Source organism: Ooceraea biroi, chromosome 7 (genome assembly GCF_003672135.1).
Source record: "Ooceraea biroi isolate clonal line C1 chromosome 7, Obir_v5.4, whole genome shotgun sequence".
In the NCBI taxonomy this organism is placed as follows: domain Eukaryota; kingdom Metazoa; phylum Arthropoda; class Insecta; order Hymenoptera; family Formicidae; genus Ooceraea; species Ooceraea biroi.
The window spans coordinates 2438602-2465557 of record NC_039512.1 but is presented as its reverse complement, the minus strand read 5'-3'; the positions used below and the strand labels follow the sequence as shown (position 1 = coordinate 2465557).

The 26956-nt window shown below is 43.7% G+C and overlaps 2 protein-coding genes across 4 annotated transcripts; one reads left to right on the top strand and one right to left on the bottom strand.

The window, feature by feature from the left end:
- Window positions 1–93: 93 nt before the first annotated feature.
- Window positions 94–23111, top strand: LOC105277624 (transcriptional activator protein Pur-beta). Of its 3 annotated transcripts, XM_026971368.1 has the most exons (7): window positions 94–618; window positions 3008–3058; window positions 14544–14662; window positions 14883–14985; window positions 15186–15316; window positions 15574–15801; window positions 15962–16204. In XM_026971368.1, exons 1-7 carry the CDS (start codon window positions 582–584, stop codon window positions 16202–16204), a joined length of 912 nt encoding a protein of 303 aa, XP_026827169.1. In that variant the 5' UTR covers window positions 94–581. The 3 variants fall into 3 exon arrangements, with proteins under 3 accessions (XP_026827169.1, XP_019886682.1, XP_019886681.1); XM_020031123.2 differs by lacking the exons at window positions 94–618; window positions 3008–3058 and adding an exon at window positions 9803–12707 and having other exon boundaries at window positions 15186–15304; XM_020031122.2 differs by lacking the exons at window positions 94–618; window positions 3008–3058 and adding an exon at window positions 12602–12707 and having other exon boundaries at window positions 15962–23111.
- A 1169-nt stretch (window positions 23112–24280) lies between these two features.
- On the bottom strand, window positions 24281–26907 carry LOC105277623. Its single transcript, XM_011336108.3, has 3 exons — window positions 26785–26907; window positions 26317–26604; window positions 24281–26235 (listed from the first exon to the last, which is right to left on the bottom strand). Exons 2-3 carry the CDS (start codon window positions 26527–26529, stop codon window positions 25411–25413), a joined length of 1038 nt encoding a protein of 345 aa, XP_011334410.1. The 5' UTR covers window positions 26530–26604; window positions 26785–26907; the 3' UTR covers window positions 24281–25410.
- Window positions 26908–26956: the final 49 nt, after the last annotated feature.

The following is a 26956-nucleotide window of genomic DNA, read 5'->3' as shown; positions in this document are numbered from 1 at the left end:
GAGCGAGCGCGAGCGAGCGCGAGCGCAAGTCGGGAAGCAGCGCGAGCGTGCGGAAGAGCGGCGGTGCGTGTCGGCGTAGAGCGAGCGAGCGAGCGAGCTAGGCGAGCGCGTGCGGTGGTGGTGGTGACGACTGGTGCCGTGGACGGACGGACGGACGGTCGGTCGGTCGGTCGGCGGTCGGGCCGTGGTGCGTGGAAGGAAGAAGGACGAGGGAAGAAGAAAACGCGGAGGAGGAAGTGCAAGATTCGCGGTGCGCCGTGCCGGCTGCGGAGTGAGAGAAGACGCGCGGGTTCGGGGGTTTGTGCGCGGCAGCCGAGCTCGCTGACGGACCGAGGAGGGAAACTGTCGTCGTCGCCGTCGTCGTCGTCTCGAAGGGGTCTCGCGCGCGCTCCTACGGACTAGTGCGCCGAGGGGATCTCTCTCCGTCTCGTTCCCTTTTTTTTCGCGCATAATCTCTCCCTCCATCTCTCTCTCGCACTCTCCGATCGCCGGGGGGCCCGCCGCCGAGAGGACGGTTTCGAGGGACAACGACGACGCGTGGAGGTTTCTAACCAAGAGAGGAACGTGCCGCGAGGAGCGCAATGTCGGACCGGGAGAGCCTGGACGATCAGCCGCAAAGTAAGAACAGCCGGGGCCAGAGAACGCCGTGGCCAAACGTAATCTCTGTGTTGCCGTGTCTCCTTCTCGCTCTCTCTCTCTCTCTCTCCCTCTCTTTCTTTGCCCCCGTGCGCTTGGTCTCGCGACCGCTCCATGCCCTGGCGGCGTCGCGTCGAGCGGACGAAACGTGCGCGGGTCGCACATCGTGAACCGACATCTTTTTTCCCCCCTGATAGCCTCCCCCCCTCTCTCTCTCTCTCTCTCTTGGCGTGCCTTGGTGTGCTTGACGCGGCGCAACGTATCCATGCGCGCGTATGTAAACCCGGAGCACACAGGACGAGAGCGCCCGCCTCGGAGCATTGCGAGGAACCTCCCCTGCCCGCTTCTATCCCCCCTGTTGGTCGTGAGGGGGCCCCCGGGGACCGTACCCTCTGTCGCGGGAGTACGGGTGCGCGGGTCCCCCTTCGCACCGTGCACGCGGACGATCGTCGTATTTCGCATCCTCGTGGCCGGTTCCGTCGAGCGACGTGCGAGGAGAATCGCTATTTTTCAACGGCACCCAGGATCCAAGATGGCCGGCCGCATGTCGGTCGAGAGGATGGCCCCTCTCCTCCCCGCCGCGCCTCGCTCGCTTGCTCCTTCGGCTGCGAGCCTTTACCCTCTCCCCCTCCCTCTTCCCCCAGTTCCCCCTCCATCTCCCTGCTTCGCGCGCGTGTTCTCTCTTTTCCTCATTCCCTCTCTCTCTCTTCCTCGTTGCTCGGCCCTCGTGAACAAATATTCGCAACTTCCGACGTTGCCGTGCGTCGCATTGCCGGTTTCTCCGTACTCGCCGACTCGCGCTTTTCTTTTTTTTTCCTACGCCAGCCGGTCGCGCGGGACGGGCCGAAAACTCGCACCCCGCGCGAGCAAGCCGGCGGTATTCACCGTACGGCGAGCGGATGGAATCGTCCCAGTCGCGGAGCGCAGTATGATGTAATTCAGTTTCGATCTACACGTCTGCATCTATCTTCTTGCCCGGCGGCGCGCACGCACGCACGCACGCACGCTAGAGTCCGATCGCTGCGAGACGTGTAAATTTCACACGTATCACGGGTGATTCTCCCTGCCCCTTGACGCCTTTTTCCCCCCTTCTCTCGCCTCGTAACGCGACGTCTTTCGACCTCGGAAAGAACGACGAATAACGTATCCCGAGTAGACTGTGTAGGATCACACACACGCACACGGACTTTTCGCTCATACGAATTGCAAATTCTTCCGCTCTGCCATTCTTCACCGCTTTCTCTCTTTCGATTTTCCCGCGACGAAACGCGCGCGCACCTTTTTTACGCTTCTACCCTTATTTTTCGCGCCTCGCGCGACGCGACATTGACACTCTCCCGTCTCCGTCCTTCCTTCATCGTATTTCGCCGATTAAATTAGACTTAGCGTTTAGGAGCTAAGCTGGTATACGTGCATGTGATACGCGGCTTGGCACGAAATACGAAAGTTTCCATGTTTGCACGAAAATTGCATTAACTCGAAGTCGATTAAGATCGATAGACTACTCATTAGCTTAAATCTCTTCGATGTGCGCGAAAACAATTTGCATAAATTTATCATTTTGAATGAAAAAAAAAAAAAAAAACAGGAAAGATGCATTTGTTTTATTTATAAGTATGGAAGAAATATTTATTTTAAAGCATTAGAGTAAAGAAAAAATTAAAAGTTTGTAGAAAAAAGTATAAGAAATTACAATAGGAAAGAAAGATATCATTTATTTAATAATGATTTGATAAAAACTGCATTATTAGAAGAAATTATTATAAGGAATATGTTTGCATCACAAAATGCACAATTCTTCAAAATTACGTAATTTAATATGAAGTAATATAATAAATATTGGTAAAAAAATTGTATTTGTAAATTACAACAAACTTCTATTCTTTAAATTTTATATCATACTAGATATTTTATTACTTGATATTATCCATATCTGTATTATCTACACGTACATTGCAGAAGAGCTGAAAATTTATATATTTTGTTATATAATGAAAATATTATGCCAGCAATATTACAGCATACATACAGCATATCGTGTACAACATATTCATATTTTATAAAAACATGACTAACAAGAAACAGATTGGCAATTATACATATATTTATTTATAAAGTACACGTATACGAACATTGACTTTTTATCTTTGCAATAAAATAATTAAAATCGAAAGCAATTCATCTTTTATCTTGTTAATAGTATACTTTTTGATGAAATTTATTGAACGGAAAATAGAACCATAATATTGTTGACGGTCATCTTCTTCAGAATGTTATGAATCAGTACTATGTCAGCTATTAATAATAAACTTTATTATTCATTACATCCATTCATCATCCATTAATTCTGCTTTCGTTTTTTTCCTGTTAGAATATGGGAATCCAGGCGGCATGGATGCTGGAGGTGCTGACTTCGATTCTGGTGAGTATTTTTATATTAAACTTATATTCTTATATTCAATTATATATAAAAGAAATTCTTACATTTCTTATTTCTTATATTAAATAATATAAAAAAAAACATGAGGTCTCATCTAAAGTTAGATAAAAATATATCTACTCATATTTAAGAAATGAAATGAATTCTCAATCTGTAATTTAAATTTATGTAAATTATATATTTACATAAAACTTCGAAGTATCAAGAAAAGAAAGAATTTAAAAAATTATTGCCCATATAAATAATCTTTTCAATAGGTGTGGTATAGTTTTACGTGTCAATTAATGTATAGAAATCAAATTAGCGTGGATAACATCTCTCCCTATTTTCCCTATACTGTAGAACATGGAGCGCCATCTTTGAATATTACGGAAATTATGGTAATTGTGTAAAGCTGTGTAAAGCAGAATATATTTCAAAACTACCGATATATTCATTAGATTTTTTCACAGTAAAAATATCACATTGTTTTATATAATCAACTACCAGAGATAAAATGGTTGCTGATAAAGTAAACTTTACGAGGAAAAGTTAACTAATTAAGAAGATTGTTTATTCTTTCATTAATTTTTAATGAACTTTAATGCATCTTTCGTTAATCATTAATCATAACAATATATTAAAATTAAAAATTGATAAAAATTAATTTAAAAATCGTGAGAAATACTCCCATTATCTTTGCTCGGAAAATATCTCCAAGTCGACCGAAAAAACTATAACTAACAATGAGTGGTATAATTTTCTTCTTTTCTAAAATTTAATCCTGCATTATCATATATTTTCCTGAAGATAACTTTAGTTAATTTATCATGACCCGATCCATTGTCACGTCCGAGTTTTCGGACAGACAAGGCAGCAGCAAATAGGAGGGTGGAGAATGGGTGCCACAATCCCCCGAGACAAATTTTTGCGAACATTCGCGTCGGGCATGGGTCGAATACGGAGCCGCGGCATAGCAGCCGGAAACGGGACACGGCGCGCGACGGCGGCAGTGGGGCGCCGGCACTAGAGCGCAGTCAGCTGGTCGTGACGTCACACGGCCATGTCGTCGGCGGGCGCGAGCGACGATGGTGGGGGGGTTCGTTGCGCGCCGCGCCGCGCCGTCACGTGATTTAAACCGCGATGTCACGTGGCACGCACCGCTCACGGAGCCGCGGGCCGGCGCTGGACGTTCGCCGATTGGCCCGCGCAGAGCCCGCCACCGTTGCCGCCACCATGATGCGCGCATTCCATTGGCGTGACGGCGGGCTCCATGAATGACCGGGCACGTCAACCGCGTACAATTTCGACGTTTGACGGACACGTCGTCATCAAGAGCCGTTTTCTTCTTCGCCGTCGCCGTCGTGGGCACGGTATTCCCATGGGCATATTCGATAATACGCTGGACGAATGATGACGTCGATGACGTTGCCGCGCGTAATCGTTCCCCCTCATGCAGAACGCGATGTGTCATTGCACGGTGACGATACCGGCACGGTATCGCCGGTCGTGCTTTTTCCCCGTCGTTCAGCCGCGTCGATCTCAGTGCACCGCGTGCTCGTTTCCGCGAACGCTTTCTCGCGAGATCTTTCCTCGTAGCCGTAGCCCGTCGCAGAAGTAATAGTCGGTTCGCGACGATCGAGCGTGCGAAAGCGTTCCAGCAAATTTTGAACGTTTCGATCGTTCGGTATGCTACGGTGAGTTCGGACTTCGACGCTATGGCCACTGCCCAGTCGTAACCATGGAAACGCGAGGATTGGCGCGCGCAGTTCTTCTCTCGCGGACAAATATTTCTAACGGTAATTATTTAGATTAACGGAGCAACCTCGAATGACCTTGACCTTGACATATGTTGTCACGGTCACCCTCCTGAGTGACCTTCAAAAGGTTTTAGCCCTCGCTCATTGTTTATTAAAAAGTTATTAACAAAAGTTTCGAAAATATAGTAGTTATTTTGAATGTTGAAAGACATAAACGACGAATATGAACGAAGGAAGGAAAGTGATTTAGCCTAACCTAATCTAATCTAACCTGGTTAGGTTAGGTTAGGTTAGGTTATATTTTCCGAAACTGGAGCCCCGGACGCATACGCCCGTTTTCAGCCCGCTTTGCGGGAGGGCGGGGGGGGGAGGGGCTTCGCCCCTCCCCCCCGCCAGAATCCGTGCCGTGTACCAGGTGATCAAAATCTGTACGGTGAAATCTGTAACACCGGCTCCGGCGGGGGGAGGGGCTTTGCCCCTCCCCCTCCGCCCTCCCGCGAAGCGGGCTGAAAACGGGCGTATGCGTCCGGGGCTCCAGTTTCGGAAAATATAACCTAACCCAAACCTATTTCTGATTTAAAGGTAAAATTCCATCAAATATACTCTTTCGTAAACGTATACGATATCGTAAAATTATGCTCTATTCATTAAACTTTTTTGTTAATAACTTTTTAACAAACAACGAGCGACGGGTGAAACCTAGTGCGGGTTATTCGGGAAGGTGACTTTTGTAATATATGTCAAACTCAAGTCCTTGCTTCGCGTGGACGGTTGAAAATTCGTGCAAAATCATTAAACTTCTTTTGTTAATAACTTTTTAATAAACAATGAGCGACGGCTAAAATCTTTTGAAGGTCACTCAGGAGGGCGATCTCTATAATATATGTCAAGGTCAAGGTCATCCGAGGTTGCTCCGTTAAACTAAATAAATTACCTTTCTAACCTGTTTGCTTGCTGCAGCTTGGAGCGGCAGATGAAATGAAAAATCAGGTGAAAATCAGTAAACGAACGTGTAAAGCAAATTCCTTCCGCGTAACGTCGAAGACTGAATTCGCCAGTTTCTTCTACGGAAAGTGTCATTTTCGGAGTCGTCAGCGCGCGCAAAACGATCAGCCGATAGCGAGACCGGCACGAGTCCGATTGGTCGGATTTAAATGCAAATCGATAAGCGATACGCGCTTCCAGTGGCCGCGCGGGTGCGAGAAGCGTGCAAGTAACGTCTGAGAATTTGTGTGCAAAATTCTAAAATCTATGCAAAATAATCCGCGATAATACCGGAGCTGTTACGCGCCTTGGAGGTGTCACGTGGCAGCGTCGGTTGTTGATGGTTTTTATCTTGGGAGTGGAAATTTTGTCCCCAAGATCCGCCGATACCTCGAGGAGCGTTGATCCCACGTTGCCCCTCCGAGTACGGCAAACGCTCCGTTGCACGTTTCACGGAACGGAAATTATCCGCGCGGTAGAAAGTGGCGCTTGCAATTAGTCTATTACGTCGAGGCGCGGGATACGTTTTCACAGCAAACGAGAGTATCTCGCAGAGCGAGGGAGAAAGAGAGAGAGAGAGAGGGAACGCACCCGCCGATCGAGATTCCGCTGGCGTTGGAATGGCCGAGACGATGGAAGTGTCCCAGCACGACGAGAATTCGCTGAAAGATTGGAGCGATACGATGGAAAAGATACAGCATTGGTATCCGGAAGGTATTCCTTTCGCTTAAATATACTTTGTCGCAGAAGAGTTTGTCAGAGAAAACGCCTCTCTCGATCCCTAGATAAGACGCTGTTCCACGTGAGATTCCCTTCGATTCATTCCTGTTCCCATTGAAGAAACCGTTGCGCAATAGTTTCGGAAAGCCTTGTGCGTCCACGACTACTAGAAATCGACCCGAGAATTGTGTAGCCAATTTTGGAAAAGCTGCAAGTTGACTGGCTACACAATTCTCTCAGATCGAGATCTCGGGTCGATTTCTAGCATCGCGGACACAAGATTTAACACCCGAAGCGCCGTTTCATTAGTCTCCATCTGGTAGTCGTTGTATATTATGAATGTGCGATCAGGTCAACGCGCTCTCTCGAATATCAACAAATACGACAGCCGCAAGCCGAATCAAACATTCCCGTGTTATTCACTGGGCATTCGAAGTACGAAAACAGGTTTATTAATCAAATATTTAATTACAAGCGCGAAATCATTATTAGCTTGTGATTTATTCCAGGAATATCACGATCAGGTGAGAGGAGTTTCTTTTTTCTCTTTGGACAAACACGTTCTTCATTAATGTGTCCGAATTCTTGTCCTGTGAAATATTTGAGCAAAATATTATTGACCTTTATCGATGGTATCAAATATCTCTCTTTAATTAGAATAACTTGAATTCTAACAAAAATGTAATTGCGCTGGAAAATAGAAAGTAGATTCTGTGAATGATAGAACGCGCGCATTTTTTATATCGCCAAAATAATTTCTCAGAATTTGTAGATCACTTTATCCGTTCTTTTTCCTGCGAATATAAATATATTCGCAGGAAAAAGAGCAAATTATAGGAATTACACGAATCCGACTTAAGGAACCGCAAGTATGTCTTTTAATATCGTATTACGAATTTGATGCAACACGATCGTATTTTATATTAATATTGAGGAATAATCTGTAATTTTACCTTTGGTAGCTAAAAAAGTTCACTATTCGCACACTCCACGGATTGAAGTAGGTACTGGACTTGAATCACGCGTGATTCATTGACACATTTCTTCCGAGAATCCTGTCTGATTCAGGAACGTACGTTCACGTAATTTGATGCCAGTAATCGTGTGCTATATCCGTAATACAGTACGAGATATCGTAATTTCGATATTTGAAGTACCAAAACAGCAAGACTAGGAATGTAAAGGAATGTAAAGATTTTTTCGCTTGCGGAGAAATACTACCTATCTGAAAAGCGAGTGCCAGCTGGTTGTTCCGCAAAAGTAGAAAATTCTACGAACAAAAGTTCGTCCAAATACTCACTTCTCGAATACCGAGAACAGATGCGCGCACAGTTTAAAAACATTTAATGAGACGCGCGACAAAGCTAACGCAACAAACTTTCGGTTAATTTTAAACTTGTTACGAATCCGCACGTGGTGGGCACGGTTGCGCCAGAAAAAGATTGCTTCTACCCCCGAGATATTTATTAATCTCAAGAGTGAATTGCAAAGTCTCCCAATACACGCGGATCGAATATGATTCTAAATATTGCGTAAGTGTGACGGAGCCGGATGACATATCTCTAAATAAACTGCCAGACGCATCACTTGCGTTCTGAGATACAAAATCCGAGAGAAAATTGCATGTCTACGTAGATGATCCTCCCTGCTCCCAGAAACGTGTATTTCTATTATGCTGGCGAGATACCTCCGCAGTGACTCAAAGGTCTCCACAAAATGCGAACGATCCAGATTTCAATGAAGCTCATGGCAATCTATAAATAGTCGTATTCTCGTAAACGCTTTATTATAAGCCTGCCCGAGAAGCGATATGAGATAATAACGAAAGCCTGATAAAAAGCCGTTCTCTTCATGTCATTTCTTTATTATCCCAATTAAATATTTTCGCAATCTTGTGCTGGATTCAATTGACATTGAAAAAAGGGAAGCAAAGTCCGAAGTTCTGTAGATTCATTGTTCAATTGTGAAGAATTTTGGCCAATATTTGGTGTAACAGAAAGATTAAGTCTGCTTTGTACATTGTCTATCAGTTTATCATGTGATTTAAAAGAAGAAATACATAAGCAAGTGTCCTTCCTAAGTGAATTTGCAAACAAATAAGTAAATCGGTCCGATTTTGGGTATTTCAGATAATCAGGATATACAAAATCACATTTTTCGTTTTCCAGTAGCATTTCCCTAGGGGTACCGCTGATCGCTGCAGTATGATCGCGTAAAAAACATCACTTCCGGTAGTAGAATTATGAATGAATCGGCTATCATGAGTCATATGTGCTGCCAATGCACTTATGCCGTATGTTATCGCTGAAACTGGGCGAATGACGCATACAACTGACTGAAACGAAAGAATAAGAAGTATAAGAAAAGATAGTTTAATGATAACATCGTAGAGACAGAATTCTATCTCGAGATAGAAACCCGATGCCGGATGATATGAATATGTATGTGAAATCGTCGCATGATGAATATTACGAGAATTTCAAAACACAATGCAATTTTGCATTATTAAGCAGAAAGGACGAATAAATGGAATGTTGCGGAAGAAACTCGGCATTTTGCGAGAAAGAAACTAAACGTATAATATAATAAAAAAGTAATGCTGCAGTAATATTGCGCACGCAATTTTCAGAAAAATGATTCCTCAAGAACTTGCTTACAAAGTTGAAGGTAAAACCAGATTGTAAGTCTGATTATACAATTAACATATTTCTCTTTATGCAAAGCTTCCGCGATAATTCGACTTGGCGCCCGATTAAATTTCGTTCGACAGAATGTTCTATAAACGCACAGTTCTATAAAAATGGTAATTCTGCCGGCGGACCGCTTCATTCCGACATAAAACTATTTATACAGCGCTCTTGTACGGTTTCGCAAATAGACTCTTGTTTCACTCGGCCAATTATTCTCTTTTCTTCTCACTATTCTCATTAACGACTAGGATAATGAATCACTTATAATAATTATATTATTATTATTATTATATTCTTTATATTATGATATTTATATTACTATTATATCAGTACCCGTTCCTGTAATTTGAGTGATTGACCGATCGATTGCGACTAACAGTGTCTTCTGTACACCTCACCAATCGTTACCAATAAACAAACACTATTTCTTAATTCGTGCAACGCGAATGTACCCTCCGCTCCCGCACTCGGATCACCGGGTGCTGGAGGGGCAGCGGCGCATTTCGCGGGAGCAGAGGAGGACACACGGGAGGAGAGGGTACGACGAGGAGTCGGCGTTGAGATTCGCGTTGAGGCAGGTCGGTACGGAGCGCCACGAGTCGCGCTCCAGGCGCAGGGATCAATGCACCCGCGGTCGCCCCCGTTCGCAGCCGCCGTTGTCGTCGACGAGCTCCTCGTCGCTCTCCATCCGATTCTGGGCAGGTAGATCCTCGACGGGTAGACCCGCGACAGATCCTCCAGGACGCCTCCCAGATGCGCGAACGTAACGGCGAGACGGCGACGCCGAAGGCGGCACCAACGGCAGCAGCTACGAGGAAGACGTCACGACGAGGAAGGAGCTGCCGGCGTGACGTGGACCAGATGCGACGAGGATAAATATGGACGAAAAGAGCGACCGCGAGAGGAGGAACGGTGTGACGGAGGCGCGTTACCGGTCACCGAAGAAGACGACGACGACGACGACAGCACTGCGTCGCGAAATGGTGGTGCGCCCGACACCCGCGCCCTGTGCAGTTGTGCAGTGAAATGCAATGTAAACGCTCGATGAGAACCGGCGGCGAGCGGGCGAGAAGCGAAGTGGGCGTCTCTGCACGGACACGCGCCAATCGTTAGTCGGAGGAATCGTTTATCGACGCTACGGACGAGAGGCGGACCGATGAGAAGCGAAATCTTCTGGAGGATCATCCCTGTGTCGAGGAGACCGCCCGTTACACGAGAGGCTCACGGGTCGTTCCAAGAGGACGAGAACGAGGGATCATCCTTACTAAGAAAGCTCAGCTAGGATCATTCGATTGCGTTAGCTCGAGTGCGGTCGAGATTGATCACTGATTCATCGAGGAATCATTGATCAGCCACCAGAAAGATCCGCGTCTTCGTCAGATCCGTGACTAATCGATGTAACGCAAGCGACCTATCCTCTGCGGCGACTCCCGGAGCGAAGAACGTGAAGAAGCGAGGGAGGAAAAAGTACGAAGTGGTTGTTCTAGCGTGTAATCGTTGTCTCTGCGGATCGGTCGTTAAGAATCCGGACACTTCCGAGTGATGTGATCCAGTTTCCGCTCACGACTGTAAACGAGAGAATAATCGTATCGGCGCAGTGGTTAAACCGAAATGATAAAAAATATTCTGGATCATTACAAATCAATGTAACGCGCGATATCAATCGGGCTTATCGGTGATGAGAAAATACTTCGCGAACATGCTTTGGATATATTGTAGTAGTGACTATCGAAGACTGTTCCCATAAATGGTGTCAGCGGTTCGCCTTGCCTTCTCCGAAATTATTACTCATAATGAAGAGCTTCAATGAGGGCAAGTCTCCGAGAAATAAATGGTGACCTAGAAGGGACAAGAAGCGAGGGTGGAGTCCAGAAGAGAGAAAGAGAGGCGGGGTGGGAGCAAGGAAGAAATAGAAGGAAAGAGTCGGGAGCACTGTAACATAACATAATATATAGCATCCATGTGAGAAGTTGATTGAAGGAAACGCAAAAAGAATGATGACATGCTATCGTCTCGCCGTTTGACCTCGTTTCTGTACATCACATAGACATCTCTTAATGTTACTCATCGAGCATCCGGTTACGTCAGTAAAGTGCATCCCACGTTTTTCGTGTACATTTAAGAAAAGCCGAAGAAAGAAAGTGAAAAAGTGAAAGGGGTGCACTCGCGAGTTACGCGCAGCCATAGAAACTAAAGCGCAGAAAGTAAGAAAGAACGAAAGACTGTACTCGTAAAGTGCAGTGTACAATTCCAAGGATTGAGTTAAACGGGAAGGGAGCAAGCAATCTGCGAATCGCAGTATAGAATCGCAGGAACTAGCATGTAAAGAGGAATTAAGGGCGATAGGGTGTGTTCATAAAGTGTAGTGTCCTATAATTGTTCAAAAAGGATGATTATTCGCAAAGTATCGTGGCGCCGAGTTCTAGAAACTGATCATCCGGGCAGAAATCATCCTACGAGCCGAGGCAAAGTGAAGCCGCGTTAATCGCCTCGCGAACCGACGCGAGCGAGCGGCTGGTAGGCAGGGGGTCGGATTTGACGCGGATCGATGTGACACAGTGGCCCGACAGTGGTCTGTGGACGGCAATCATGAGTCCGAAGGATAAACTGTAGACTGCCGTGTGCGTACTCGTGTACCGTACCGGGGAACGGTGGTGATGCAACAGTCATCGACCGAGCGGAGACGACGCCTCTAGGAAATAGGGCAATGGTGAAAGTGCACGTCGGCGACGTGGCTCGTGATCGTCCTCCTCCTTGAAACCGGACGAGTATCCGGTGGACACACGGGACGTCGAGGAAGGAGACGATCACCGATCTGGTTAGCAGAGCGTAGAAGATTGGTGCAGGGCGCTCTTTTTCTGTTTCCATTCTCCCTTGTCAGCCAGGCTACTAATGCGGTGATGCATCCATCGATCGACCCCGCGAGTCGTCCTTCGCGAGGGGAACGGTAGACGAGAGTCCTCGTGGATTCCGTCGAGGGAGTAGATTAAATATTTAGAGCACTGATGAGAGACTGGAGAAAGCGCGCGCAATGACCGAGTCATGGACGGGGATGGAGAAACGGTCTCTTGCACGAAGTCACCCCCGACGAGAACCGCCAGCGATCCACATGAGTGAAGGGATCCGCGAAATCGAGATTGATGAGGGAGAAAGGTACGACTCCGTGCGGAGAATTATTGGGTCCTTCGACGCGCGATTGTCGTCTTCAGAAGGGGATGCGAGTTGCTTCAAAATGAGGAGTCTGGGACGAAGGATTCATTGTGCTTGAGAGAAGCGCGACGAGGGAGAAACAGGGAGAAAAGGACAGATGGAAGTAACGAGTGAGCATTTGTGAGACTTTAGCGCGACGAGCATCAAATCAAGAGAAAGGGGCGCGCGTGGGAGCGCGAATTATGTACAGGTGCACAGACTACCGTAGTATCGACAGGATGTTCAAGAGCAGGATTTTCCAGGGCGATCTCAGCCCCGTCCCAATTCCAGGCAGCCTGCAACAATCCAGTACGTAGTAATGTGGTGGCGAGTCACGCGCCGCGTTACGTCGATCGATCGCTCTCGAGCACGACCCTCGCGCAGGAGATCTCCAGCTCCTTTTGCACAATCGGTCCCCGAGATCCTCGACCTTTCCTTATCCTTCTTCTATTATTCTTCCGAAATACCGGATTATTTCAAATTTTCAGCAGTATAATCGACCTCGGCGTACGGTAGTACGTCGGGAAGAATGATTGACATTGGTTAATTAACCACTGACCATTGTGGAGTTGATTAACAATTTACCACTTCTCGTATGGAATATTCCCGCAGAAAAGTGATCGTAAATCAGTCAATCTTTCTGTTATCGAATTTTTCTAGTTTTAATGATGAAATGCATTCTGTCATTCCGTCATTTTTATTATGCAGAGTTTTATTTTTAAAACACCTACTTATTCCTTGCCACGTACGTTTCGCTGTATCATATGCAAATTTCTCGTGTGAGTTTCGTGATTTCCCCTGGCAGTAAAGGGCTTAACTAGCAGAATAGTTAACATTGTTCCCTCAGGAAGGGAGGATCCCTACGACAAGGATTAATTAGTAAAAGGCTTAATAGTTTCTACCATGCAAAGTTTCTAGAGACGTTTCCATTAACGTTTATATCTCGCTCTATAATCATCATGTACAAACGTATCTGTGCAATGCTCGACAATGAAAAAGATTAAATGTCGCAAAAGGAATACGAAAGCTTTGTTAGCGGAGTACGTTGTCAAAGAAATAAAAGCCATTCGAAAGCAAAAGCTAATTGTAAATTTCGTAAAGGGCGGCCTGAAGTGCTTCCGAGTTTTTCATTAGCATACCACATCACTGTTATACGTATGCAATTCTTTGACCAGAGTTTTCGTGCGTTTGAAGCGAGTTTGAGGATGAAACGTCTGTTACTAACATTTACGCAGCAGAGAAACAGAGAGAGAGAGAGAAAGGCAACGGAGAGTGGTAGTTCAGGATAAGAAGAAAGAAAACCAAGTAGCGTAAAAAGCAGGAGCATATCCGGTCGTGATAGTAGGGCACCAAAGGGGTCGTTGACCTCTCCTCTCTGGTGCAGCTGTTATTGATCGAGGACTAGCAACATCGTTCTAGCGTGTTATATCAAAGTGATTGTTCCATCCTGATAGACAGGATAGGCCATTTATACGTCGGTTAGGTCGAGCCATCGCCGAATATCTTCAGTCTCTTCCTAAACCGATTTTGAAATCGGCCCCACTAAGCCAGGGGGGAGACGTGACCCGAGAAGACCCGACGCAGAGAGTCGAGCGTGAAGTGACCCAATAAGCACTGGGTCACCTCTTTACCAACCCCACTATCGGGTCTCCCCCTCTTCCCTTTGCTTTCGATCCTTTCTCAGGTTCCCGCTACTCATTTTCATGCAATCATAGTGGAGCTGCTAATTCAGTTGCATCTAAAACCAATTGAAAAATTATACACATTCGTGGCATTCGAAGAGATACTTCAGTTTTCTCTTTCTTCCTTTCTTCTTCTTTTTTGATACTTTAGATGTTTTTAAGTAATTAGCATCTCAGAAAGATCTTTCGCCGACTCGAATCTTGTTATGTTAATATTATGTTTAATGAGACCTCATTACATTTTGTAATATTGCAACAGATAATATAACATGAAACAAAATTGATACTAATAAAACAGAGTATTATGAAACGATTACACTTTACAAAATAATGACGAATGATATTTTAATTTATCTATTTTATGTTTAAATCTGCAATATTGCAATTGATACGTAATACTTTCAAATTGTTATGTAGCGAACTAGTGGACTATTATGTAACGAGCACTATATTCATATTGCAGGTCAGCAGGGCCAGCAGAGCGAGCAGGAACTGGCGACGAAAATGTTGCAGATTCAAAGCAAAAGATTCTACCTTGATGTAAAACAAAACAGGCGTGGAAGGTTTATCAAAGTCGCCGAGGTATCATCTTATCATTAACTTAATTCACGATAAACATCCCACGAACGTAGAACTAAAGAATAATACTTTTAAATATTGCCTCTGCAACTGTACTCATTCATGCATAAATTCAAAATTATGCAATAGTGCGATAAGAAGTGTCTGTATAAACGCTTATCTATATATGCGGAATTACTTGCATAACGTAATGATTTATCCTCATTACGTGTGTCTTTTCTAGATTGGAGCTGATGGAAGAAGAAGCCAAATCTATCTGGCACTCAGCACAGCATCGGAATTCCGGGACCACCTGTCGACGTTTAGCGATTTTTACGCATCTCTAGGTACGTCTTTTATAATCTTTATCTTCAGTTTCTAAAATTTATTGCAATTATATGCAACAAAAATGATAATCCCATCCATCGAAAAAGCAATCGCAATATTTTTTCAACCGTTTTCACTTCTCATGATCTCGTCATCAGTTATTTAAACTTGTCTTAATGGAATTGATTAACATCTGCGTTTGTGATGCCGGGTAATCCAGGTCCACCAAATCCAGAGAACGTGCCAGACGATGGAAAACTCAAGTCAGAGATGATGGTGAAGGATAATAGGCGATATTACTTGGACCTCAAGGAGAATTCTCGCGGCCGTTTCCTGCGGGTGAGTCACCCTGTATGTACCAGCCAATGTATTTACTTTCTACGCTAAGTCATAAGAAGAGTCTGTCAACTTTCATCTTGAGAGGCCGTGCTCTTTTCGAAGGACGACAAAGACGAATAGAGCTCTTCGCGAGTCGTCTCGATAAAGGAGAGCTTTGCACGCGTGGAATTCGATATAACGACTTTCGCGTTATGACTGTGCGCAAACGGTATAGCGGATTGTCGGCGCGCAGGGGATCGCGTGTAATATTCAATTGTTGCTTCTTTCAGGTGTCGCAGACGATAACGCGGGGAGGTCCTAGAACGCAAATTGCGATACCTGCTCAAGGTATGATAGAGTTTCGCGACGCGTTAACGGACCTTCTCGAGGAATTTGGCACTGACGATGGTGGCTTCAAAGGCGACCTGCCGGAGGGCCGTTACATGCGCGTGGATAGCAAGAATTTCTATTTTGATATCGGCCAGAACAACCGTGGCATCTACATGAGAATTTCCGAGGTACGCGCCCACCGTTTTGCACGCGAGCAACAAAAAATAAATTATTTAAGAAATAAATTATTTAACATTACTGACATTACCAATCTCTTCTGTATATACGATGGAAAATATTTATTTGGGAGGAAAAAATTAATGGAAAACGGTAATTACATTTTTGCAGGTGAAAACGAACTTTAGGACAGCCATCACCGTGCCAGAAAAGTCCTGGGCGCGTTTCCGTGATATCTTCGCAGACTACTGCGAGAAGATGAAGGAGGGCGGCGGTGGTGTTAGCAGCAGCGGCGGCGGCGGCGGAAATGTATTGTCCGAGGGGAAGGGCTCGGTGGTGGCACAGGTACCATCGCCATCCTCGAACACACAGCCTAACCCCAATCCAAATTTAGACTCTCCCCTAATCAAGTGAAAAAGGCTTTAACTTAACTCGAACATTTGGGAATTATAACTCGTAAACTCGTTTTCAAGTCATTAAGCGAAGTAAAGAACTTGTCAGAGTCTATGCCATCGTCATCGTCATACTATTCATCGGCTACGACATCGACGTGGTCATCGATATGATCATCGTCATTGTCACACCGTCATCGACACCATCACTATCACCGTCGCCGTCACCGAGATACCGTCACCACCGTCACCGTCATCGTCATCGTCACCGTCACCGTCACATCATACCGTCATAGGCGCCATCAAGCGCGAACACCAAAAAACTCGCCTGAAATACGGCCATTATATCGCAAAGAGTATCAGTCGATTGTTGAGTATATATTCATATAGCCACAGATTTGATAAAAAAAAAAGAAACTAAGACGGTGCGTGATTATGAAATACGCAATTATCGGCGCGTCTCGCGAGAAGGCGAGGGAGACGGATGGAAAGGGGGAGGGATGATGGATGGTGTGTGTGTGTGCGAAGGGGGAAACGAGTCACTGCCGCTCGTGCGACTAACACAGAATAGATTAAAAAAAAGAACAAAAAATAAAACACGCAACGACGGGAACGAGAGTATAATAATTATCGCGCGATGTCTTTTTAGGCGAACACGAGTTGCCATCGATTGACGTTATGAGTACTACCGTTCATTTCCTGGCTTCCCGCGAACGCACGTTTAGTTGATTATTATTATTCGATCAGTCAGTTTCGTCGTCACATAATTGAACTTTTCATTCTTCTCTCAGACATTATCAGATATTTCGACGTGCATGCACGCGCGTACTCGCGTTCTACTTCTCACGTGTGCGCGTTGTGGACGAACGAAGAAATCTTGAACGGGAAATGGACTGTAGTGTGGATCACGTTACAATTGAATTTGATCGTTCAGAATTTATGAATAAATAGTTGTTATATTAACGATTAAATATCACGACAAAGTAGGAAGGGAAAAAACGTGTGGGTTGTCGCGAGAGAAAAAAAAAGAGATAAAAAGGAAAAGGAATCTATATCGTGTCTAATAGGGAATACGTATTAGGAAATACGTACGTCTTTCTTTTCGACTTAACGCCGAGGAAGCGAGTCGCCGAGAACCTTTGGCCGAACACACCCGTCGGGCAGGCTGACTGTAGATAAAAATGTAAGAGCGAGCTTGCCTCTTGCGACTTCGTTGCGTTTTCTCGACGGTGAGAGAGCGCGCGCGCGCTATGCTACCGGTGATTAAGTTGAACGAAAAACAACAAAAAAAAAAAACGGAAAAGTGGATAAGAAGATATTCGTGTATTATCATACATTCGAATATTTATATTACTGTCTGTGCACCCGCGACATCGCATACACTCGTTTGAAAACTGAACGTCTCTATTAAAAAAAAAAATAATTATGAAATAATATTTAACATAGATGTGAGCAGCGAAGGGAAGGAACACAAAAAGAGGATGCTCTAGCTCCGACGAGCAGAAGAAAGAAACCATATTAATACATATTAATATGTATATTATACAGAGAGTTAATTACGTTACGTTTTGTTTCATCGATTCGATACGGACGATGCGCCTGCAATCATACATAAAAAGATCGCGTAAAGTTACGCGTTTTTACGGAATGCAAGATACACACACGCACGCACATATACACACACACACACACAGGTACACGACACGCGCATACACTTTGGACAGGAAATTTTAACATTCTCCACACCACGATTGTGACACGTACGAGATATGTTCCATCATGAGAGGCATGTTCGCGAAAGACGCACGGTACAAGAGACGGTGTGCACGTGTAATTAAGTTACATAAGTTTGAGCGATGGCCGAGTTCTAACACAATTGCATATTAGGTATGTATTATACGAATGCGTAATAGGTATTTATATAGAATCTATATAACTGTATAATTGTGTAACGAAATGCCAATGTCCGCGGACCCAGACAACTGCGCATATCCGGCAACGTACGGTCAACGGTTAACTGAGGGACTCGTGTGTTGTCGGGGCCCGGCAGTCGTTTAGGCCCAGACGACACAGGAAGAAAGATGAGACAAAACGAATGGCAGAGAAAAGGAAGAATATAGATTTCAAGACAGGTGACTTCTGAAAGCGAGAGAGAGAGAGAGAACAAGAGAGGAGAGTAACGCGCAAGTTGCGAGTTAATCTCCCAGAGGAGACGGAAATCTTGATACGCTTTGATTGTGCAACGCTGTGCTAATATCAATACTTGATAAATATCTATCCATTCTTATTTGCGTTTCTTCCGACTGAAACGACGAAACCGACGTAAATCTATTATTTCGCACTGGTGCGAGATAAACGGTTGAGCGACGCGTATAGAGAGAAAGAAAGAAGGAGAGAAAGGGAGAGAGAGAACGAGAGAAAGACACGTGTTAAGAGGTATTTAAATTGGGCGCGTTTGATGGAGTGCGTGATCAGCGCGCGTTCGCGATATTTTGTGAGAATAAGTAAAATTTTATTCATTTTCTAGTGACAAAACTTAGTATCGTATTTCGGTGAGATATTATTTTTTTCATTTGCATTTCTTTCTTAAAAAACGAAAAAGCAAAAAAAAAACAAGTACAATTTCGGCTGGTCTGAATTTGCTTAGCTTAGTAGATTTTGATGAATATAATGTGAAATATAAATTACAATAACAAATTCGACTACGCACGAGTGAGCGAAACATATTGAGACGAGAACCCCGATCCTCTTCTCTCGAGTTTAAGTAAATTTTCTCTACTTAATCCTTCTCGTTCTATCGTCTTTTAAAATGCACCAGCGATTGTCCCGATATCGATATATATATATATATATATATCACGCATGTGTTAGCTAACGAGCGAAGGGCGAGATACATCTCGAGATAGACCGTTGGCGAGCTTTTACACGTCCACCACATTCACTACTCACCATCGAACTTTTTGTTGAATTATTTAAGGAGTAGGGAGTGGTAAAAGAAACACCTATACGGTATATGCACAAGCATTGTATATTGTTCGAACCGAGCGTGGTAAACAGAAAATGGCAAAGAAAAGGTATAGAAAATCGTTCACTGGCGCGGATGGTATGACATTGTGATCTATTACAAATTACAAATCACAAAGCATCCACAAGTAGTAGATATTTAAGATATAAATACATATATACGTCTATGATGACTAGAGAGAAAGAAAGAGCGCGAGAGAGAGAGAGAGTGAGGAGACACATGTCTAACTAGATATACGCGCGACAAAAGCGCGTGCGAAAAAATGCATACAAAAACACATTATTGAAGAAGCGAGGACGACTACAAACGTACCTAACTAAAGCAAAACGCAGAGAGGTAGAGAGAGAGAAAGAGAGAGAAGCAGATATAAAGAAGACAAAAATGAAGAGATACCGTCTGACACACGTAAGAGAATAAGCAAAGTAATATAAAATGAATGAAAGAAGAAAAAAAAACACGACACGCTCCTGCCACGCAGCGAGTCTTTAGACACAGCTTTAAGATAATAATTATAAATGATAAAATAATAATTATTAAATAATAACGATAAACTTTCTATATGTTGAATCGTGTCTAGTGAGAGAAGTACTATCGAAGTAAAGCAACACACAAAAAAAAGAATAATACTATTATCGCCACACATGAATTTAAACGCAGTTTATATGACCATTGATTAGTTGTCTCTATCGAATGTTCTTTCTTTTTTTTTCGTAATATATATATAAATATATATATAGCGAAGAAGGTGGCTGTTAGAGAGTAGCTTTTGGTGTTTCGTTTGCTGTTTTACGAACAAACGTTGCGCGGTTAGTGATCGGCGGACCTTTCTGCTAAATGTTAAAGTGTCCACGAGGAGATAGGGTGCCGGAATCCCATACCTATGTTTTTATATATTTCGGTGAAGTTACACACCGCTGCTGTTATCCATTGTCACGCGCTATATATTATTAATCACGTCAGGATTTTCATATGTGGCCGCGTATACACGAGCGACAATTGCGTGTAGCGATGATCATCGTCGGGTGTTACGCCCGTTCGTCCCCGCACGGGCAAAATGCAGATTTGAACACCTGACAACGCGATCCACGTTTCTCGTCGCGGAACGACTCACGTTGATCGCAGGGGTTTATACGCGATTTCTCGCTTCACGAAATTGTGTTCACGGAAGAAGCGAAATCTAGCCATATGAAAACCCTATCGTTACTGCGATTATTATCATTATATTATATTATATTATTATTATTATTATTACGATTATATTGTCATTATTCTTACTATTACGAATATTCTTATTATTGCTAATTATTATTACCTATTATTATCGGAGCGCTGTTAATTGTGTATCGATTGCTAATGAAGCCGACCCCCTTGAGCGGGCCAGTTTCTTCCTCTTTTTATTTTCTTCTTTTTTCCTTGTTTTTTAAGCATATGTTACGACAACGATCAGTCGAGTTTGCATATTTAATCAACGGCTCTTTCGTTTGCCTCATCTTTCTCTTCCCGGCCTCGACTTCAGCCAGATTCTCTCCGTTCCTCTCTGTTCTTTTCGCGTCTACTTAAGCGTCTTTAAGCGCATTCTCTTTCCTCCTCCTCCTTGGGAGAAGTCTCTCACGTTTTTTCACGTGCTTAATCGAGCCACTCGGATCCAGCGTTCAGAATCAACACGGAGCGTTAATCTCGCGAAAAACGGCCGAGAAGGGAAAGAGAAAGACATAAAAAAAATAATATAGATGATAACTATGCGGATCAAAACGACGAGGGAGAGAGGAAGAGAGAGAGAGAGAGAGAGAGAGATTCGACGGAAGATCGACTGGCGCATTATTTCAGAATTTCGATCAACGGATCGATCGGACGTTACTTGAATTCGCGATCGAGAAAAAAATTGGATCGTGCAAAATCGGTGATCATTGAGCGCATTTCGTTTCCCTTTCTTTTTCTTCCTCCTGGCGCGCTCTCGTGTGTGCATGCGTGCGTGAATGCTAATACGTGTGCGTGTATACTGTCGCTCGACAATCGAAGCGAGCGAGCTACTCTTTATAAGGCGAGAGAAATAATCGAGAAAATAAGAGATGCCGATCGCGAGGACGATGCGCCGCCGAGCACGACACCGCGATTTCTCGCAGAGGAAGTTATGTCGCAGAGAGTTATACGTGTCCTCGAATTATTACATTATATACAGCAGTGTACGTAAATCAAAGTTTGTTGTTGCAGAGAAACAGTGAGAATTACTGCGATTGGCCTTTGTGTATGTCGTTTGATTTATTAAAGATAACAGTCTGTTGCAAGCTCCGACGTTTGTTCATCCACCCACAACGCACAGCGCGGGTATCCTCCTCTCGCGCCTCGCGCGGCGCATGAGCGAGCATTAGAAACACTCGAAATTGAAAATCCTCCGCGACTCCTCGCGCCGCAACGATTCATGCGATCATTTCTTTTCACGCCGCGCGATCACCGTTAAACTTGCGTTCACGTTTGCGAAACGTGATTCTTCTTCCTTCCGTGGCACGCGGACACTTCTCAGACGCAACGTGACGCGACATGCATTCCTCGGTGCATCGTCCTCGGTGTAGATAGGGCGTCACACACACTGAAGACGCCGAAGAACGTTTAACAGTGCGTAACTCTTGAGGATCGCTATATCAGCATAATATTATAATTGTTATATAGATACTTATCGGGCCGAGTTTCCGAGGTGTTACGAACTCGAGGGAGATATGTCGGGCGCAAATTCGTACCAATTGTTTCTTCGGATAAACGTTTTCCCGCCACATAGTTTGTAATACTTCAATATTAAACTATTCAAGAATACCAGAGCAGTGCGCCGGAGTCGGGGCGAAAGATCGGTCCATTGGTACGAGAGTCGCGGACAGGCTTGAAGGAGCGCCGATCTCGCGTGTCCCAAATAGTTCGAGAATTCAAGGAGAGCTCGACGTCCAACGAACCAGGATCGCACTGATCGAAGAACCGTAGGATCTCGGGACTTGTAGATATCAAGTATCTAAGGAACGTCCGAATGTCCGAGAATTCATAAATCCCGAGATCTCTAGGAGGTTCCTAGAACCTCCTTCTAGTTCTCTGGAATACGTTTTCTAAATTCCAAGATCTGAAAATTCACGAATCCGAGGATTCTGGTGGAAGTTCACGGATCCCACACCGCAGGATCCAGGAATGAAGAAATTCGTAGATCTCAAGATCCGGGGATTCCTGAGTTCCGAGGTCCAAGAGGATTTTGGAATTCGTGGACCTGAAGATCCATGGATTTTGGAGTTCGCAGGCTCGAAGACCCGTGGATCCGGGAACGCAAGGATTCGGGGATTGCGAGTATCTCGAAGCGTACCACCGGAAGTCCAAGGAAGTCCATTTCGATCTCTTCGGTGCGACGGGATCGCTCGTCGCGTAGCGCGGACGAACGTGCGATAAATGCGACGAACGCGTGCACGCCTTCGGGGATCATCAGCCGCGACCTTTCGCCCATTCGCTGCAAGATAACGTAGTTAACTAAAGCAAGCCATTTTACGCGCGCACACGCGTACCATGTGCGTACACCGCGTGTGATCGTGTATATATCTATTGTTGTAATAATTGACAAAAAACGGCGCTTACACAGACACGTAGCAGGGGATAACCGGGAAATGGGTGGAAAAAGGGAAAAAGAAAATGAAAAAGAGGCAACACACACTTAACAACCGCGCAGAAAAATCGCTGTTCATCTATCCGACATTGTGTGTTCGAAACGCAAAGCGTGAGGAGGAGTACGATGAAGAGCTATAAAAGAAGTAGAATACTACACAGACATAGTATTACGGCTCTCTCACACGTTCGAACAAAAAAGGAAAAAAAAAAGATTCATCGCATCGATGTTAAATGTAACACGTTTTACAAGGTAACAGAGCATTTCATTTTATAACATTTCTACTGTCTATACTTTACCCGGACACATTCACGCCGAACGAGGAAGCAAGGAAGAAAGTCCACCTCCCAATACCCTCCAAATTGACGCTCTCTCCTTTAAAATCGACGCGAGGGTGTCACAAGCCTGTTTCACGCGCTTGTAATCCGGAATGTTGCAACATGGTCAATTACAAAAGATGTTTCCAGGATCAAAATTCCTGTTTCATTAAAATATGCGATTCGCATGTAAATTTACAAAATTAGACGTGTTACAGGTTGAAGTTGAAATTTCTAATTAATGCAAAATAGAGGATTCTCTTTTATCAAAGATCCCCAAAGTCGTTAACAAAATTGTTTTTATATATTCTACATAAAGATCGAACGAAACAAGCTTTAGAATGAATTCGGGTTCCTTAATAAAACGCGGTAAATCTTTTGCCATTCACCTGCGCATCCCTTTTAGATCGAATTATAAATTATTCCTAATTATTATAATTAGAAATCGCGAAAAGGCGAGAAAGAAAAATCCCTTTACCCTTGCAAGCCGCGTAATATTGGACGCGCGTGAGCAAATATTCCGGGCTGGGTGAGAGTTTATTTACTTTCGTTACATGATCTAAATTGGGATCTTTAACAGAGCTAGTAAATTAAATTAAATTAAAAGATTTACAGCTCAACTAAGAGTATTATCTCTATTACAGAATTCTTTTATGTCGCTCTACGAAGCGCCAATCTTATCGCAAGTGACAGTACTATCACTCTATCAAATATTCTCCTTCCTCTTAACAAGCGCGTCTTCGTCGATAGGTCGCGCTGCCCAAGTCCAGGACGGAAAAACGCCAGGGCGATCAGCGGCAGCGTGAGTCCCTGAAAAGACGAAGGTCCTTGCCGCGCCCGGCGGAGGCGTCCTGTGAAATCAATCCTGTGAAATCCACTTCCGCTCCCGCCGCCGCCGCCGCTACCGTCCCAACATCCCTGTCCTGTTCCGCCATGAGCGTCTCCACGTCCAGCAAAAGCGTGGCGTCCGAGAAATCCGCCTCCGGAAAGTCGCGAGAGATCCAGACGATCCCGCAGTTGGAGGTGATCGGCGTTTAAATGGCGCGCGAAAGATAGGTACCGCTCTTACCGACGGGAAGAGGATCGCGTGGCGGAGTCGACTAAATTTCTAGCGAATCAAATTTCGATGTTACACATCCGAGTTTATTTTTGCGAAACATGCGTCGACATTTGGTCTTTTCGCATTCGGTGAATTAAACTCGAAATTAAAATAGTATCGAGTTGGAATCCCGAACCTGTCCTGAACCATCACGATCAGTGCGGAAGAGTCATCTATCTGGACTCTCCATTTGTGCGATCAAATTCGAAATTTCTTTCAATACGAAAACGGCGACGAATCGCGTGTTAATTCATAAACTCCGAAAAGCTTCTTGTCTTACCGACCACATTATCACGCGATAATGCATTAATTCTCGGTAGAAAAACGTACTGCTGAAGAAACAACCTCGGAAAATTGAAATCGTTCCGTAACTTGCGTTTAAGAGTAACGCGCGCACGCGCAGAAATCCGCACGAGGCGCTGGAAAATCCAGGTCAAACTCAAGCGACATCTATCGTTCGTACCTCTCACTTACAAAACCGCGCGATTTATGAACGGGTTTATGCGACTTGAAAAGATCGCAACACACTTACCTAACGAGAAACTTTTAACGACTACCGTTTCGTTTAGCTACTCTGGAGTTAATTATTAATAATAAATTATTAAGCTTGCGATAAATGTTGTTCACCACGATTTGACGAGTGATACTCGTAGTTGAAAAGATTTACAGTTTACGTTTACAGTTTATGCGTTAAGTAGTCCTTTGCACCAGAAAACGTTCCTTTTTATTTGAGATGTAGAGACAAATGCTTTTGCGCGTCACAAGGTACGAATGTTCTTCCTTCTCGAAATATTCCGCTTGAAATAGCACGAGTACCGCGACATTTTTTCGATCCACCGTTTCGCATAAGATGTATTCTAGGAGCGTGAATGAGCCGTTAACGTGACTTTATGGCTTTAATCATCCGGGATGCCAACTTTCATTATTAAATTGTCGAACATTCCAGCATACATTTTGTGACTGAACAATAAATAAAGATCCGTCTTTGGTACACACTGCGTCAGCATTTCTCCCTTTCAGACATTCAGAATTATTATTTTTAAATACATAATAAACATATCTGCATTTTATAATTAAGCGCGCACAAAAATAATACTAATACGACACAATAGAAATCTTATTTATATTATAAACCTGCATTATTTTTCTCCAACAGTCAACTTCGTGCATCATTCGCGACATAACTTGCAAAATATTCTAGCCATTGAGGAAAGTGCGACATTAAGATTAATAAGACATCCTTATTTTCATTGAAAATTTGTTTCATAGTTTGCAACGTGTAGTCCCGCGTCTGCATTGTATGATGCCTGGGCTCTATCCTCAATAAAATTATGCAGGACCGCAGTTTCCTAGGATAGAGATCCAGTATATCTCTACCATGATTTTCGCAATAGGCAGATACTCGCTTTAGCATTGACTTTGTAAAATCCAAAACAAGAGGAGCGTATTGCAGTTGAACTAATAATTCCTTCAAAAAGTTAAACGTTAATTGAAAAACGCATGCAGACTCGGCACTAAACTCCAATAACCGATTCAGCGTTAACTCGTTGCTCTGATCGTTTGCGCAATCCTCTTTGTTAGAATCGGAAGACGCGAGCGCGAAACCGTTGAGCAAGGGCTCTTCTATTAATTTAAATTTTTGCGAGGCGTATATTTGTTCTCTTGTAGATAGCTTAAGGCGTAAGTTTGAGCTTAGAACACTCTGCAAGAATTTATCAATCTTATCGTTAGTCTCTAGCTGAGAAAGCGTTACGAGTAATCTGTCTAAATGATGCATGAAGGACGGATTGTCAATGGACAAGTGTATCACAGCACTAGTTAAAGATATCAGAGCATCCTCCGAGTAACACTCGCTCAAGACATCGTCCGTGAGATATTTATCTAAAAGAATACTCACAAACTTCAAGCTATTTTCTTTAGATGTAAATATTTGTAGATGTTCAAAATTGTTTGTTGTCCTACACCATTTCCGTAGAATGTCCTGTAATAAGAGATCATACTTGTAATGTTATACTTAATTGAATGTTAAAGAAAATATTTTAATGCAAAACGATTGACGTACAATTATCAAAAGTCGAACCGAGTAGCGCTGGTAAGCTTCCCTGGATACTTTGCAACATAGAAGATTGCTCAGTGAAGTGCACAATGTATTCAGTACTGTGTCAGACTCTAGAGAAAGTAAAGTTTCCCTTGACACATCCTTATAATCTTCGCACTGAGCATTTCCCGCACCTCCACAGCTGCTTAATATTATTCTTAATATATCTGTGTCCATAACGAACCAGTAAGTATATCAAATATCTGTGTTTTGTGAACAGAATTGTTATCTACAATTCATTATGAAATTCATCTGCAATAATATAACATCATTAATAAAATTTCAATTTTAATATAATTAAAGAGAATAAAAAATAATTTAAATCTGATTGTTAAACACAAGGTAAGTAAAGTGACAAACAGAAAACACTTTATGTCAGTACATTACTTTCAATAAAAATGAATAATTAGAAGCTAAAGATTGTGTGTGCACCTTTAGATTTAAATACAAAATTAATAAGAACTGATATATTACTGCATAAACACAAATAAATGTAAATATTGAAACAATTTCAAAAGCCTGAAACTATAGAAAAGTGAGAGGCGTATTCATGCATATTTCTTGGTTATCAAAGATTTGACTTTGCAGTCGAGGAATAGCTAGA

Coding starts and splice junctions, on each gene's coding strand:
- LOC105277624 (XM_020031122.2), top strand. CDS start 12,602: ATGTACAGGTGCACAGACTACCGTAGTATCGACAGGATGTTCAAGAGC. Junction 14,663..14,882: donor GGTTTATCAAAGTCGCCGAG/GTATCATCTTAT, acceptor TGTCTTTTCTAG/ATTGGAGCTGATGGAAGAAG. Junction 15,802..15,961: donor TCTACATGAGAATTTCCGAG/GTACGCGCCCAC, acceptor ACATTTTTGCAG/GTGAAAACGAACTTTAGGAC.
- LOC105277623 (XM_011336108.3), bottom strand. CDS start 26,529: ATGGACACAGATATATTAAGAATAATATTAAGCAGCTGTGGAGGTGCG. Junction 26,236..26,316: donor CGGTTCGACTTTTGATAATT/GTACGTCAATCG, acceptor CTCTTATTACAG/GACATTCTACGGAAATGGTG.